General features: G+C 42.9%; 1 protein-coding gene across 3 annotated transcripts in view; it reads left to right on the top strand.

Annotated features, from left to right (window-relative positions):
* The window catches only part of USP24 (ubiquitin specific peptidase 24), a 136849-nt gene that overhangs the window by 104279 nt on the left and 15628 nt on the right, over positions 1 to 16942 (top strand). For all 3 annotated transcript variants that reach the window (XM_027590271.2, XM_027590202.2, XM_027590361.2), the window contains exons 50-59: positions 992 to 1116; positions 2632 to 2773; positions 3223 to 3373; positions 4337 to 4432; positions 5094 to 5197; positions 6850 to 6963; positions 11460 to 11556; positions 13878 to 13994; positions 14413 to 14505; positions 16045 to 16147. In XM_027590271.2, coding sequence (XP_027446072.1) covers positions 992 to 1116; positions 2632 to 2773; positions 3223 to 3373; positions 4337 to 4432; positions 5094 to 5197; positions 6850 to 6963; positions 11460 to 11556; positions 13878 to 13994; positions 14413 to 14505; positions 16045 to 16147 — 1142 coding nt within the window. The remainder of the gene's footprint in view (positions 1 to 991; positions 1117 to 2631; positions 2774 to 3222; positions 3374 to 4336; positions 4433 to 5093; positions 5198 to 6849; positions 6964 to 11459; positions 11557 to 13877; positions 13995 to 14412; positions 14506 to 16044; positions 16148 to 16942) is intronic.

Below are 16942 nucleotides of genomic sequence, written 5' to 3'. Positions count from 1 at the left end.
CCCCTGCCTTCCAGTAGTCCTGCCTCCGCTCCCCCTGCCCTCCTCTGTCCCTCCTCTGTCCCTCCTCCACGCCCCCACCCTCCTTTGTCTCTCCTCCACTCCCCCTGCCCTCCTCTGTCCCTCCTCCACGCCCCCTGCCCTCCTCTGTCCCTCCTCCACGCCCCCACCCTCCTTTGTCTCTCCTCCACTCCCCCTGCCCTCCTCTGTCCCTCCTCCATTACCCCTGCCCTCCTGTATCTCTCCTCCATTCCCCCTGCCCTCCTCTATCCCTCCTCCATTACCCCTGCCCTCCTCTATCCCTCCTCCACGCCCCCTGCCCTCCTCTGTCCTTCCTCTACTCCCCCTGCCCTCCTCTGTCCCTCCTCCACGCCCCCTGCCCTCCTCTGTCCCTCCTCCACTCCCCCTTCCCTTCTATGTCTCTCCTCCATTCCCCCTGCCCTCCTGTATCTCTCCTCCATTCCCCCTGCCCTCCTGTATCTCTCCTCCGCTCCCCGCCCCCCGCCCTCCTCTGTCTCTCCTCCACTCCCCCCGCCCTCCTCTGTCCCTCCTCCACTCCCCCCCCCGCCCTCCTCTGTCCCTCCTCCACTCCCCCCCCCGCCCTCCTCTGTCCCTCCTCCACTCCCCCCCCCCTGCCCTCCTCTGTCCCTCCTCCACTCTCCCTGCCCTCCTGTATGTCTCCTCCATTCCCCTTGCCCTCCTCTGTCCCTCCTGTGCCCCCCCCCACCCTATTCTTATCATCCATGTTTATGAGCATAGTGCAAAGAAGCTTTTGCATTGCTGCTTGGTCATATTTCATGTTGGATTTTTTAAAATGTAGTATAACTGTTTACCTCTTCAGTTTGAAAAGTTGTTTTACAAATTTAAGTTTTTTTCTTGAGTATTTTCAAATGGTAATCATCTGCTCTATGTGTAGGCAATACATAGAGATAAAGGCTGGGGAGGGGAATGTCAGGTTTTAATTTTATAACGTTTGTTCCTCTGTGGGCTCCAGGGGCTGTGGAAAAGGAAAGTGGTATAAGTTTAATGACACAGTCATAGAAGAATTTGACCTAAATGATGAGACCCTAGAGTATGAATGCTTTGGAGGAGAATATAGACCAAAAGTTTATGATCAAAGTAAGTATTTACAGATGGATATTTCCCATTAGTTTTAATTTTTTAACTTACGGTTTTGTATCAAATTCGAAGTAGTATTCTTTACATAAAATGTAATTTTTTTATCTTCATGTATCACTGTTCTAGCCATATAGATCCACGGACTCCTTGATAGCCTGAGAGAAAATGTTCGAGCTGCTTACAAAATGTTTTAAAACTTAATTTCTTGCAGCAGCCCTCGGGGAGACAGGTGATAGAGTAAGTTAAGAGGAAGAAACAAATGTCAGAGAGAAGCTAATGAACACGGAATTTCATCCTTAAAAATCATTTCAGAAGAAGTAGCTGTCCACTAAAATTCTCAAATTTCCTTTTCACTTACATGAGGCACAATTAATTAGAGAAGACCTCTCTCACATGTGGGTTTTAAAACCATATTTATTATGCAGTATGGCAAAACAGCCTTTTCCTTCCCAGCCACCACCCCCAGAAGAAAGTATGAGGAAAGGGACATCAGAGAATCCAATCAGAATTTGCTACTTGGGGGAAAAAAAAAAAGACATTTTATAGAGACCTTAGCATTTCTGAAACCTGATTTTGTAGTATTCTAGGGGCATTTAAAAATTTCTACCTGTGTTCGGGTCAGAGGGGAACAGGAGAAATAGGTGAAAGGAATTAAGAGGTAAAGACTTCTAGTAAGAAAATAAATAAGTCACAGGATGGAAAGTAAGCATAGGGAATATAGTCAATAATACTATAATAAGGTTGTATGGCAACAGATGGTAATGACCCTTATCATAGGGAACATTTCATAATGTATGTAATTGTCAAATCACTGTGTTGTACACCTGAAACTAATAGTATATGTCAACTATACTTCAATTAAAAATTAAAATTAAAGGGACGCCTGGTGGCTTTAAGGTTAAGCATCTGCCTTCGCTTCAGGTCATGATCCCAGGGTCCTGGGATCAAGTCCTGCATCTGGTTCCTTGCTCAGCAGGGAGCCTGCTTCTCCCTCTGCCTACAGGTCCCCCTACTTGTGTTCTCTCTCTCTCTGACAAATAAATAAAATCTTTTTAAAAAATTAAAATTAAAAAAAATTCTACCTGTATTAAATAATACCATACCATGGTAGTCCTGTGTCTAATAATAGTAATCTTTAATGGTTAAAGATGGTATCGTTGCCAAAATTTACCTAGATTTGGCTGTTCTCTGCAGAAATGGTTAAGTGAGGCCAGTTATAATCCCATCCTGTGCACAGAACTTATTTTTTAGATGTTATTTGTCTTTTGATTAAATTTAGGCTTGCCTAACAATATTTACCGTCTTTACCCCATTACCATACAACTTCCTTCCTGTTCCTCTGTATCACCTTTCAAGTAATTCTAAGCAATATTACTGGTAAAAAGACACACATTTTACTTACACTTTGCATTTAAATTTTGTAAGTACTTGCTGGATTTATAGGTCCTTTATTTTAGGTTGTCAAGACAAGAAAACTTTTTATTTACAAAGATCTCTTCCTGTTTTGTTATAAAGCGAACCCATATACTGACGTACGCCGAAGATACTGGAATGCCTATATGCTCTTCTACCAAAGGGTCTCTGATCAAAACTCCCCAGTATTACCAAAGAAAAGTCGGGTTAGCGTCGTCCGGCAGGAAGCTGAGGATCTCTCTCTGTGAGTTTCTCTTCTACATAATTCACTGTGCCATTTCAGCAGGTGGTCATTGTAATCTTGAGTGTACTGTTGGGCACTTAAAGGTAATTCGTTAAACAAGCTAGAGAGAAATTCAAAAAAGAAAATAAGTAAATCCCTCTACCCTTTTCTTATTGCCACCCATTTATTACCTCCTTAGCAAGAAGTTATTTTGTATTTAGAAACATGCATATAAATTATTTCATTCTAGAATTGCCATTTTTCCTAGTTTCGGCGTTTATCGAGTACACTTTATGTCCAAAGCATAGCAATCAACCAGCCACTGTCAGTGTTGTTTTTTTTTTTAAGGTCCTGTTGTCTGTGAAATTGCATTTTCCTATATTGGATCTGGAAAGGATGCAGTTTATTGTCAAGTCTAGTTCCGTAAGTCTGTCAGCTTTATACCAGCCAGTTTTCTATTCTGTCCTTAGGTCTGCGCCGTCTTCACCAGAGATTTCTCCTCAGTCCTCTCCCCGGCCCCACAGGCCAAACAATGACCGGCTCTCTATTCTAACCAAGCTGGTTAAAAAAGGCGAGAAGAAAGGACTATTTGTGGAGAAAATGCCTGTTCGAATATACCAGGTAAGAACCATATAAAAAAATTCTAAGGGAGAAAATTCAGACAAAAATCAAAATCCACCTCATAGGTCCAGAAGTATTCCCGCTGTCCTCCTCGTGGACTTGGTTGGATCTCGAGTGCCTCAGCCTAACCACCTTGTCTCACTAGTGTCTTACACAGGTCACAGAGGCGGCCACAGACTGGAGGTGGCCAGCACTATCGTCAGCCTCCTGTGTGACTGGGGTGGTGCCACAGATTAGACAAGTAGGAGGGCGTGGGCACACTGCTGAAATTAACTTACCGTCTGCAGAGGGAAAATCAGGGTCATACCTTTGGGTAAAACTAATGTCACAGTGATGACCATCAGTTATTGAATATCTACTCTGTGCTACGCGCTTTAAATAAATCCTTAATTCTTAAAACACTCTTGTGTTTTACTCCCATTTTTTAAGATGGAAAAACTGAGCTCAGAAAAGGAGAAGTGACCGCCAGTGTCACAGAGCTAGGATTTAAATTCAGAACTGTCCAACTATCCAGTCCAGGCTTTATAACACTAAATAATCAAAAGCTGAGTAGCGAGAACCAGAGAATTTAAGAAAAATAAGGAGTGTTTTGTTTAGAGAGAAGGAATTAAGCTCTCCAATACAAGGAGAAAGCATCAAGTTAGTTGTACTTGGGAAAGCTCTGTTTGTCCCTCAACCCAAAATAGCAGGTTTGAATTCACTTGTCCTTCACATGGTGGTTTTCCTAACTTTCCCAAAAGAATTTGGTTTGATGAAGAATAATTCACCTTCTTTCAGCTTCTTATATTTGAAAGGAAGATTTTCCTCTCTCCTTTTTTAAAATTTCAAAGCTCAAGAAAAGCGTTCTTGTGAACCCTTCTAACCTAATATAAAATCCTTTTTTACCTAACGTATTCAAAAATGTCTTCCACATAGTGAATATTTTGCCGTTTCTTAAAAATAATTACTGATTTTCTTTTGTAGATGGTGAGAGATGAAAACCTCAAGTTTATGAAGAATAGAGATGTGTACAGTAGTGATTATTTCAGTTTTGTTTTGTCTTTAGCATCACTGAATGCTGTAAGTACTAGTTGGCTTGTTAGTAGAGGACTAAGAAAGGAGCATAGTTAACTGTCAGCTCAAGCGTTCAGTGATTTATCCTCCCCCTCAGCTGTCACCAGTCAGATTAAATGCCCGGAACATTCGCACAAATGTGTCACTTCCTGGGTGATACTGAAATATAGGCAGTGCTCAGAACATGTCCTGCAGATTGTGAATGCACGGGTTTCCACATATTGGCATTTTCAAGTGCTTTTCAGTTTTATAAAGAATCTAAGAATAGCCATGAGGTGAGGTCAATGAATGTTGCACTTTGTGTAGATTAATTTGTCCTAATTTGTCATCAGACTTTACCAGACTCAAGATGAACTTCCAAGTATTTCTGTTCCTTGAGTACCGTGATTACAATTTGCCAGTAAGGGAAATACTTTCTTGGTCTGTTGACAGGCTACTTACCATCCCATGGTTTAAAGACTCTATTTTGAGAGGGGTTCATAAAAGAAATGAAGAAGATGTCTTTTCTTACCCTTTTTAAAAATTTAAATGGAACGCTTTCTATAATAAGCTGGCTAGATTTTTCTTAGTAATATTTAACTTTCTTACATGTCATCATTCAATTCGTAACATTCAATAATCTGTAAAACATCAGTGAAAAATACTCTCTTTTTTCCCTCTCTCTCAGACTAAATTAAAGCATCCATATTATCCTTGCATGGCAAAGGTGAGCTTACAGCTTGCTATTCAGTTCCTTTTTCAAACTTACCTACGGACAAAGAAAAAACTCAGGTGAGAAATGATATGTTTTGATTGTTGTGGCAGAAGGTACCAGTGAATTCAATTAAAATAGAATTTATAAATTCAAAGCATAGGCACCTACCTAATATATTCAGGTGATTAAGACATGGTTCCTATCGTGAAGGAGTTTCTAACCTCACAGGAAGGATAGATAAAGCAGAAAAAGCAAGGCATAAATGCTGTACATCTTTGGGAATTGGGCAAAATCATATCCAGATGGATGTGAGGATTGGGTAGGATGTGAGGATTGATATTCTCAGAGGATTTTGAAAGGTGAAAACAGAGAAACAGAGGGAGCAGTCTAGGTCGAAGGGGAAAACCTGAGACATGGACAAGACTTGCCTAAAGACCCGTGAATGACTAGTGTTTTGCTCACACATGTAAGGAACTCATTGAAAGGTCAGATGTGGGGTTTAGATGATGAACCCAGTGAGTGTCCTGAGTACCACAGAGGGGAGTTGAGACTGTGTTCAAGGGGAGATGGTGGAGGGTTTTTGAATAGTTTCTATCTTCGGTTCCTGGAAGGTGCCTGACACATTGTGGGTTCCGGGTACAGAGTTGCTGTGTGAGTGAATGGGTGAAGGGTGAAGAGTAGTTGCACACCAGCTGGAGCAGGTGCCCTGAGCAAGGAGAGACTCGGGGTGAGGAAGGCAGGGACAGTTACACCAGGGCAGTACGGGGAACTTCTCCAGGTATGGGGATGTTTGGGGAAAGATCTTTGCAGTCAGGAGACACTTGAGAAGAAACAAATAGAGTGGCAACTTCATTTTTAGGTGTAATAAAGATATATTAAATGATATCAATCTTTGTTATTTGATTGTAAAAGAAGACATAATATGTTCCTTTCTTTTAATGTGTAGGACTAAGGAAATGTTACTTTTATTGTGAAATTTGCTTGAGCTATGTATGCACTGCAGACTATTTTCATCTTGTTTATTTTTACCATTTTGGGGCATGAGAGAATGGAGGGGTGTTATGGGAGGTCACAGGTAGTACAGTCATTATACCTCTTTGTCTACCCAAATGTTTTTATCCCATAAAGTAGGAAATTAGTGATTGTAGCAATAAAATATAAAAACATTGACATAGTAACCTGTTCTGAAAGTGGGCATTTTACGAATGTGTAAATTAAGCAAAACAAAATGCCACAGTCAGGCATTTTTCCCAGTTGAAGTTGTTTGAAGAAGATACAGAAGATGAAAGTTAAAGTCTTTTTTTTTTTTAAAGATTTTATTTATTTATTTGAGAGAGAGAATGAGAGATAGCACGAGAGGAAGAGGGTCAGAGGGAGAAGCAGACTCCCTGCTGAGCAGGGACCCCCAATGTGGGACTCGATCCCGGGACTCCAGGATCATGACCTGAGCCGAAGGCAGTCGCTTAACCAACTGAGCCAGCCAGGCGCCCCGAAAGTTAAAGTCTTAAGACTTAAGCTTCTTCGCATTTTTTGGGGGGGAGGTGCAGGGGAATAGAAAAAATGCAAAGCCCTGGCTTCTGGGGCGCATGGAGCCATGTTGGTCATCGGTCATTGGGTATTTGACTTACCCTCTACCTCACCTCCCCAAAACAGGTTAAACAACAGTGACACTCCATAGGGTTATTTGCTAGGGCCGTGCTCCTTATATGTCTGTCTTTTTTTTTTAAAGGGTTGATACTGAAGAATGGATTGCCACTATTGAAGCATTACTTTCCAAAAGTTTTGATGCTTGTCAGTGGCTAGTTGAATATTTTATTAGTTCTGAAGGACGAGAATTAATAAAGTAAGTGTCAAGATCTTTTAATTAATTAAAAGAAATCTGTGTCTCTTCCAGTGGCTTGGAACTGCTGTTTCCTGTAACTATTTTTATTTCTACTTGAAATTACTTTTTTGATTGGAGTCAATTTTGAACTGTCTTCACCAGAAGCATGAGGAAATTTTCAGGTCACTCTAAAATCATTCTTTCTAAAACCGTCTCCATTGGACTAGACTCAGACGAGCGTTCAGTGAGTGCAGGGAGAGCATGTGTGCACATAGCCACGTGCTCACAGGCAAGCATGGCCTGAACTCCTCCTGTGGCTCAGGAGATTCCAGAATATGTCCCTCCCTCAGGGACTCACACTCTGATGGCAGGGAGGGGAGGTTAACAATCCTCGGTTCCTACACAGCAGTACCACAATTTTGTCTATCGATTCTAGCAAAAATAGTATTTTTCAAAAACTTACTGATTACTGTAATACCTATGGTAGTACATTTACCTATGTGTCTGTAATAAAAAATAATTTGCTTTTTCTGGTTAAAAGTCAAGATGCTCAATCACTATGGTTGTTTACACCTTACTCCCAGTCATCCTTGTCAGGTCAGCTTCTCTTGTCCTTGGGGAGTTCAGCACTCGTGCAGGGGCACCATGAGCTCCTCCTTCACCCCGCCTCCACTATACCTCCTCACCCCTCATGCCTGCCATGCCAGCACACCCCGCCTCCAGCTAAGGACCTTGCCTCAGACTTCACTGAGAAAGTACGAGTCACAGATGAGCAGACCTCTAGCCCTAGCACACCAAAGCCTGTTCTTTTCCTGTCTTTTCCTCCTGTTACTTTAGAGGAAATGTCCTCTCTCCTCAAAATGAATCTCTACATGAGCAAACCCTTTTATCAGCTCTCATTCATGCATCTTTACCATGTAGAATTTTTTACGGAGTACTTCCATCAGCATGCAGATATGCTCTGGTATCTCTCAACTTAGACAACGGGGAATTCAGAAATGCAAGCCCCTTCCACAGGGAGCTCACAGCCAGCCTGGTGGCACATTAGAGAGCTAATCGAAACTCTTGATCCCATATTCCTTTCATTCATAGGACTGAGCTCCAGTCATTTGCCTACTTGATCTCTCCATTTCTTTCTCTAATCTACCTCCTACAGCAACAAAAGTGTTTTGTTTTTTTTAAACAAACTTACTTCTTTGCTTGAAAGTTCTTCAGTCAATTCCTGTTACACTCCTAATAAGATACAATCTTTACCATAACCCACAAGGCCTCGAATATGGTCTTGTTTCACTTTCCTCACACTGGCTTGTTGATTCCTTTAACATGCTAAGCTTTGTTTTCCTGCCTAAAGACCCTTGCACCTTTACTCCCTCTATCTGGAACATTTTCCCATCCAGGACTGCATAGTAAGCACCTTCTTACCCTTCAGATGTCAAAGAGGCCATCCCCTCCTGATGACCTCGTCTAAAGCGAGTCTGCACAATTGGTCTGTTCTGCTCTTTTGCCTGTCCCTTCACTTAGGCTGGCTTCTTGAGGACAGAAGCTAAGTCTGGTTGGTTTCCTTCTGTACACAAAGAGCCTAGCACATAGCACTCAGATGTTTGTGCAGTTTGTGCATGCGTGCACACATGCACATAGTTCATAAAGAGAGCAAATAAACATCTCTGTGAAGTGTTGTATGTGCCTGTCCCTTTAGAGTTTGCATCAGAGACAACGTTTCCCCCGTTTTTCTACTGCAATTCCAAAGTCTCTTCCCAATAGTGAGAAGTTCAACATCATAGAATCATTTCTTTGGAAGAAACATGGCAAATATTTAGTTTATTTCCTTCTATCCAACCAGTCTTTTAAATATCGCCAGAAGAACTTGGTAACTCCTTTGGGACTATGTTTGGTTTCTTAGTGTTCCTGATGGTTAAGAATCCCAATGAATTATCTAATTGGTATTCTTCCTGAGAGAGTTTATTATATTTTTGTTTCTTTATCACTGTCAATTTATCACTATCATTTTGATTTTATATTTTGTAATTTTATAATTACTTCTTTACAGTTTTTAAGATAACTTAGGTTATCGTTGTTACAACTGAAGTAGCAATGTGTAGGGGATGCTATCTCTGAGATCAGAGCTTCTCAGTATAATCATTTTTTTAGGCAATGCTTAAATGTAACCATAATTGTAAAAATTTGAATTAGTACTAAGTATTGCTCGAAAATTGATCTAAAGAATTAAAACTACTAAACGAAGAATACTTAAAAAGTTTTTATTGTGGAAGCCAAGTAGCCAGAATGAGCACCCTGTCCTATACCGCTCCCCAGGTCAGGTTACCAGAGCTTTACCCATCTTGTTGCCCCTCCCAGCACCCAGCACTCACCACTCACTCACAGGCTTGCTTTTTTTTTTCTCTCAAGCATTTTACTTTTTTTTTTTTTTTAAGATGTATTTATTTATTTGAGAGAGAGAGAGCACGCGTGTGCATGCATGAGAGTCAGGGGGGTGGGCAGCAGAGGGAGAGGGAGAAAGAGACCCAAGCAGACTCCTCCCCCACTGAGCCCAGAGCCTGATGCGGGGCTCAGTCTCACAACCTTGAGATCATGACGTGAGCCAAAATCAAGAGTTGGATGCTCAGTCAACTGAGCCACCCAGCCGCCCCTTTTTCTCTCTAGTATTTTAAAGTAAGTCTTAGACATCATATAATTTCACTATAAATCTTCCAGCATGTATCTCCAAAGGTAGTTTTTTAAAAACTAAGCACTTTACCATGATCACACTAAACAAAAATAATATTTATATCACCTTAAACCCAGTCCATATTCAGATTTCCCCAGATAACTCAAAAAAGTTCATTTTACCACTGTGTATGTACAAATCAGGATCCAAACAAGCTCCACACGTTGCATTTAGTTTATATGTCTCTTAAGACTCTTGTAATCTGTAATTGTCCCTTTCCCCCACCACCTCCTTTTTTTTTCGTGCCATTTTTTTGAGGGGCAGACTGGTCATTTGCCCTATAGAATTCCTCACGTTCTAGATTTGTCTGTATTCTCATAGTGCCTCTGAGTGTCTATGATAGGAAATGTGGTGCAGCCCCTGGAGATACTCTTTCCAAAACAATTGTACCTGAATCTGAACAAGCCTCTAGAGCAAATATTACAGGCATACTTGTTACCCCTCTAACTTTCTTGTAGTTGCCCCTAGAGTCTTAGTGATTTTGAACACAGCCTTCTCAGTCTGGTGCAAATTAGGTAGCTAATTGGTAGCACTAACGGTTATGGGGAATGAGTAGCAGAGTGACCTCAGAAACTCTGCTCTCATGGGGCGCCTGGGTGGCTCAGTCGTTAAGCGTCTGCCCTCGGCTCGGGTCATGATCCCAGGGTCCTGGGATCGAGCCCTGCATTGGGCTCCCTGCTCTGTGGGAAGCCTGCTTCTCCCTCTCCCGCTCCCCCTGCTTGTGTTCCCTCTCTCGCTGTCTCTCTCTCTGTCAAATAAATAAAATCTTTAAAAAAAAAAAAAAGAAAGAAACTCTGCTCTCAGCGTACTCCTGAGAGGGGAGGAAGGAAATGTCAGTGCTGCCCTCAAACGGGGACCAGAGCAGCTTGCTGCTGGCACCTGGAAGACATGGTCCTCAAAACTCAGCTGTAGTTAAGTCTTTCATGTGGAATAATGAGAACTTCCTGCTAAGAAAATGAGAAAAGACAGGTGGGTTTTCACTTTGCTGATAGCAGTGTGGGTTGTCACATCCAAGTGAGCGTATGAAGCAGAGAACAAAGGCTGACTGTGGAGAAGCACGCTCTGGGGGCACTCCCATTCCACTCACCCCCAGAGCAGCGCTTCCGCCTGACCACGCCCCTCTGCATCGGAGGCCTCCTTCCCCACCGCTCCGCTGTGGGGGGGGGGGGGGGTAGGGTGTAAAGGATTGCAGTAGATTATGCACTTGCAGTGCCCAAGATCATGGAAGCACCTGATCAACCTTGACTGCTGTGGTCATCACCATCATAGACAAAGAAAGGGGGGAAGCATGACCTCTTGGGCTGCAAATGCTCGTATAGGGGGGTTAGGTAACAAGGCCTGGGGAGGGAGAGGAAAGGAAAAGGGTAGAAATGGTGCAGAGGTGGAGTGGGGGGGGCTCTCTTGACTGTGAACTTTAGTTATCTTATTCTGGAAAATTCAAAGGGAAGGGTGCCCATGGGGGAACTACTGAGTGAACAGAATTTATAACGTTTTAGGTTCTTTGCTTTCATATCTCTTTAGATCCATGTATCTGTTACTCTATTACATTTGTACAGATGGCTCATTTTTTAGAAGGGGGAAAATATGCTTTTCAGTGTCCAGGGGTCTGGTTTTCCTGTTTGGCCTTCTTTCTTCATCACAGTAGCCTGTGAGTGTGTCCCAAAGCTCTCAGGAACCTTGACCCAACATCTTGGAGGGATTTCGTTTCTTGGGTAGTAGGTGGGCCTGAGGTTGGTTTATCAAAATCCATTTTGCTTTCTCAGTGTGCATCTTTTCTCTCTCTGTGTTTTAGGATTTTCTTGCTGGAGTGCAGTGTGAGAGAAGTGCGAGTTGCTGTGGCCACCATTCTGGAGAAAACCCTAGACAGTGCCTTGTTTTATCAGGATAAGGTCGGTCTCATTTCTTAGACGTTATTTATACATTCTGTTCCTACCAAGTGTTCTAAATTGCACATAATAAGAAGGAGACCCTAGGATTGGAGTTGGTAATTTCCCCACCTAGAATGCACCTCCCGTGGACTGCCTTTCTGATAAATGCCAGGGTAGAAGGCATGCTGTCCTTGCCTCCTCCTATCCCAGGAGTCAGGGCAGGCTAGGGATCTAGGTCTGCTCTGATCTGCTTCAGGATTTCCTAGAGCACTCCTTTTTCAGAGTCTTCTCTCAAGAGTCTGTGTTAGATTTCGCTGAACTGAGACTAACATGAGTCTAGAGACTCTAGTCTAGATGAACAGGCGTTTTGAGCTGCACTTGACTTTGTCTCTTTCCTACTAAGCTATTTGCATGTTACAAATCCGGCAGTTGACAGCCAAACCAAATAGTGCCGTCCATCCAGGAGCAGTGGCCAAGATAGTTTCTTCATTGGTCTCTATTACTCCCTAATCTTTGTTCCTGTTCTTCTGAATTTCTTCTTCCTAAGTCTATTTTCTGCAACGTACTTTCTGGTTCACAGTTCCACACATGCGAAAACAAACCATGGTATTTATTACCGTCCTCAATCCCCCCAAATTTTAAGTCTTAGGGAAATAAATGACATATACTGTAAGTCTGATTATTCAATCTGTTATTAAGTCCTAACAAATATAGCACTTCTTCCCAAGTTTGCTGTTTCAAACAGCTGACACTACATGGAAAACTTTGAAAAATGTTATTTGCAGATCTGATTGGCTCCTTGTAGACATTGGCTGGAGGCAGTGTGTCTCAATAAATGAAATGCAAATTCTAGGAATTGCTGCTTCAGATCCAGATGTTACTGTGCTGTTCAACCTTGAGCAAGTCCTTAAAGAAAGATGCTAACCCAGTTACAGGACCTGGCACCCTTCAACATTGCCCGACCCAGAGGTCACTGTTAGACCTCAGGAGCTTTGCTCAGCCCAGAGTGAACAAGGAGGTCAAATACACCCTTCAGGGAGGGCCTAGAAGAAGACCGTGTCTCAGTTCCAGGAATTGTAAAGAAGCTGACGTTTGCTCTGAGGCACTGGTTTTCAGTCAGCTTAAACAGCAAGACCATTTTTCAAACTTCACCTTACCTGGATGCAGAATATATAAAATCGGTCCTTGGGAGCCACTTAGGACAGTTTGGATACCATTGCTCTGAAATATCCCCATGGAGCTTTTCTAAGATACTTAACATAAGAGTCTCTCACTGTCCTCCTTCCTCCCGTGTGCCAACCCAAACAGAGGATAAAAGCAGAATTAGTGCAGTCTCCCTACAGATGGGGTTAGGCTATGGCACAGTAGTCCACCAACCTCTCAAGGCAGGAGCACAGGTGGTAGGAAGGGAAGGGAGTGGTGGAGGACATAAGCGTGCAAGCCATCGCCTCAGTGAATTCTGTCCACTATCCAGCTGATGTATTTTATGTCTGTTTCCCCCCCATCATGGAAATGGTGCCTCTGGCCACCCACTTTATATTGTAAAGTACTTTGAAAATGAGGTGCTATATAAACGTGGGTCTTACTGTATTTATAATGAGTGTGACAGGACAGATGGGAATATTTCAGAAGCCTGTGAACACCATCTTCAGGGGAGATGAACTAACAAGCGTAGTAAGCTGGTCTTAATTCTCCAGTCACAGATGCATTTCTAGGGACTTGTCCAAAACCAGTTGGGGTGGGAGGGAAAGAAGAAGCAATGTAATAACCAAAATGGTTTCTAAACAAATAAAATGTTTTTCAAAGCTTTCCATGAGGCGTCAGCGGGCTTTCAAGTAAGTTCACGGTTGAGTCGATATTGCCGTTGTCATTCTGTCAGGCTGTTGCTCTCCATTTGCTCCATTGGCTTGATTTCTGGCCCCTATGCCTGTGTCTGTGTTTTTTATTCTTTGCATCTGTGATTATGTGAAGAAGTAGCATAGTGGAGGGAGGGATTCAGAAGTTTTCCTCTAAACCCCCTGCTTTCTTTTAAGACACAGAGAGAAATTGGCTCTGCAGAAAATGTGGCCATTAGCCATGGAGTCCTGCCCTTGAGTCTGAAATCTAGAAAACAAGACTAGGCTTTCCTCTTAATGGTTTCTACAGTACCAGTCTTTCCCTGGAACATAAAGTGATGATTCTGTTTTTGCTCCCCAAAGCATAAATCCATCTGAATCTGAGACTGGATTGTATCGATCAGACTTGACTTTTGTTCTTACGGTGATTTACTTCAGATTAACCCTGTTACAAATGTCAGTCTTACATTCTTTTTCTTTACGTGGTTTCATCTTTCTTCTAACCAGTTAAAAAGCCTTCATCAGTTACTGGAGGTACTACTTGCTCTGTTGGATAAAGATGTCCCAGAAAACTGTAAAAACTGTGCTCAGTACTTTTTCCTATTCAACACTTTTGTACAAAAGGTAAGTGATTTTTTTCTAGTATCTTTTCCTAATAGAGCAGATTTCTAGTCCAAAGGAATTTTTTATACATGGAAAAAATTTGTATTGGTCAATACTGGATTTAAAGATAAGGTTTCATGAGGGTCTCTTAAGAATTTGCATCTGTGGGCTCTGTTGCTTGCCAGAATTCTGATACAGCAGATGTAGTTACTGAAGGCAGCGGGAGGCTGCAGTAGGACCAGGGCCTCAGTGCATGTGTAGCAGCCACTGCGGAGCCGTGTGAGCTTGTTGAAACCCCAGAGTTCTAACAGGTACTTCCTGTACGTAAATTACAGCATTTAAAAACTTACCCCTGACAACTTCTCGATTAACTGTGTTTTTAATACAGATTTTTGTCGGGATAGACCTGTAACTTGTCATTGTCCATATCTTGTGACAGCAAGGTATCCGGGCCGGGGATCTTCTTCTGAGGCACTCCGCTCTGAGACACATGACCAGCTTTCTCCTCGGGGCCAACCGGCAAAACAACCAGGTAACGCCCGCTGCTTTATGGCCCCATGCGATGGCCATGGTTTTGTTGCCTCATGGTTTCTCTCTGTGGCGATGAACATACTTCACCTCATAAGAGTCCAGGTGCTGGTACTACATAGCTTTTAAAGTTCTTTGGACTGCGATTGTTTTTACAGCCTCCTGGCAGAGTTTAGTCTGAAGATACCATGGAAATGACTAACGAGACTATCAGTCAAAACGTGTCCTAGGAGGAAAGATGGGCTCTGACTAGGGGGTTGCAGAAGCCTTCAGGAAATAGAGGCACTGGGGCCTCCTCGTGCCCTCAGGGACTATGGGCAAGGCTGTACCGGCGGAGGTTGCTGGTGTGGGGGAGCTTGTAATGGGGGGGGGACGCGGCCACGAGGCGGAGCGGTGTGGCCTCGCGATGCCTGTCCACATACAGCGAGAGGGAGGTTGTCTGTGGCAGTGGAGCTAGCTAGATCCCAGGATGGCTCTCCTGCTTGGCATTTCTGTGCTGGCATGTTTCTCCCATCACCGTATGTCCTCTGTTTGACAGATTTAAATGTGAAAAATGTGACCATGCACTGATGGTAAGCGCTGCTTACGCAGCACCTCTCATGCCCCAGGCACGCTGGTTACTTTACGCGCCATGCCTGCTGTAGTTGAGTAAGATGAGCATTTTCCTCCCCATTCTCAGGCAAGCCTCAGAGCTCAGAGAAGTGACTCGTGTAAGGTCACAGAGCTAAGGCATCGTGGAGCAGGGACTCAGACCCACCTCCGCCTTCCCCCCTCCATAACACATGGTGTACACGGCACATGTTCCTTTCTGAGGGGCTCCCCTCAGCCTCCTGTCGTTCCGCCTGTTGCTCTCCCCAGCACTCCCAAGTACTGCCAACACAGCACGCTCTGTGTGTAGGTAGGGTGTTGAAATTCACAGTGTCTTTGTTCACTGCACACTCTTTCCTTTCTGGGACTCCAGTGACACTGGCAGTTGATTGACGTTGACTGTAATTTAAATAAGATTTAATGTAATTAATAGTGTTACATAATCCATATTGTTTTACCTTTATGGAGCACACATAATGTGGAAAACATTTTCACTTTTCGTGTTTCGTTGGATCCTCACAACCACGAAGTGGGCAGGTAGGTCCTCTCTAACGTCGCATGGAGAGGTTAGGTGCAGTTACGGTAAAAAGCTTGCCCACATCCACCTAGCACGGTAAATAGCACAGGAGGGCCCGGCCACCAGCTCCCCAGCCTCCCGGGTTTTTCCCATCGTACTGGGGTACAGGAAAGTTACCCAGCACATCAGAAGCGTTCAGTACCTAACTTGAATAGAGAAATGGAATGATTTTAGAACACAAGTTAATGTGTCTGTAGGAAAAAAACACTCTTCAGCTAGCTTAAAACCCATGACTTCCTTCTACTTTGATCTCTTCTACTATCAAACGTTGAGAAGAATCATGGCTCAAAATAGCATGAGCCAGCCCATCCTTTCCCTTCCTTTTCATATCGTTTCTAACCAAAACTCTAACATCCAGTCTATCTTCTCTGTCGACAGATACGTCGGTGGAGTTCAGCACAAGCACGAGAATTTGGGAATCTTCATAATACAGTGGCATTACTGGTTTTGCATTCAGATGTCTCGTCCCAAAGGAACGTTGGTGAGCTTTCACATATCTTTAATCCAGCAGAAGAATGAGAAAATGAATTTGTCGATAATGCAATGCATGGAGACTAATAATGTTAGCATTTAAATGAATATTACTTCCCATTTGGCTATTTGATATTTGAGGAACACTTTAAAATTTTTTGTTTTAGTGCATGTTAAATTTCACTCTATTTTATTAGTTCATCACAAGAGAAAGTCAAATCATTTATTTGGTGGGATGGGGTATACAAGTATTAAAAAAACACTCTGGGATTAGAGGCTAATTCAGAGTTCATTCATCACCATAGTTGGCACGGCTAATCTAGTGGGGAAAATAGCCAAGTGTGGGTTGGAGTTTCCTAGCATTGTGAACTTGACCAAGCCACCTGACCTTTCTGGTCCTCAGTACAAAATGGAAATGTTAAAAACATAATTCCCCAGTGTAATGAGAACTAATCAGATAAAATGTTAAAGTACTTTGTAGAGCTAAAGAGGATTCAGATGTAGCTTATGTCGTTGAAATGTGTTTGAATGTAAGATGTATTTGGTACCTTTCCTGTTCTGTCCCCCAAAGTCAGTAGCTCAATCCTCATTTTGTGCAGCTGATTTACATGTTGCCTCCATGCTTATCCAGTGTTCTAATCTATGTGCGTAGCACGTTTTTATACTGCTTCTAGGCCTTGTCAGGACAGCACCAACAGCAATAATAATAATAACACAACAAAGCAGCTGAAAAGTATCCAGGGTTTTCTGTGTGCTGTGTCTCCATGGAGCTCTGGGCTATGTGTTTAATCCTCTCCACAAGCCT

Source organism: Zalophus californianus, chromosome 4 (genome assembly GCF_009762305.2).
Source record: "Zalophus californianus isolate mZalCal1 chromosome 4, mZalCal1.pri.v2, whole genome shotgun sequence".
In the NCBI taxonomy this organism is placed as follows: Eukaryota; Metazoa; Chordata; class Mammalia; order Carnivora; family Otariidae; genus Zalophus; species Zalophus californianus.
The sequence above is the reverse complement of the archived record's forward strand: the minus strand, read 5'-3'. Positions and strand labels throughout refer to the sequence as shown.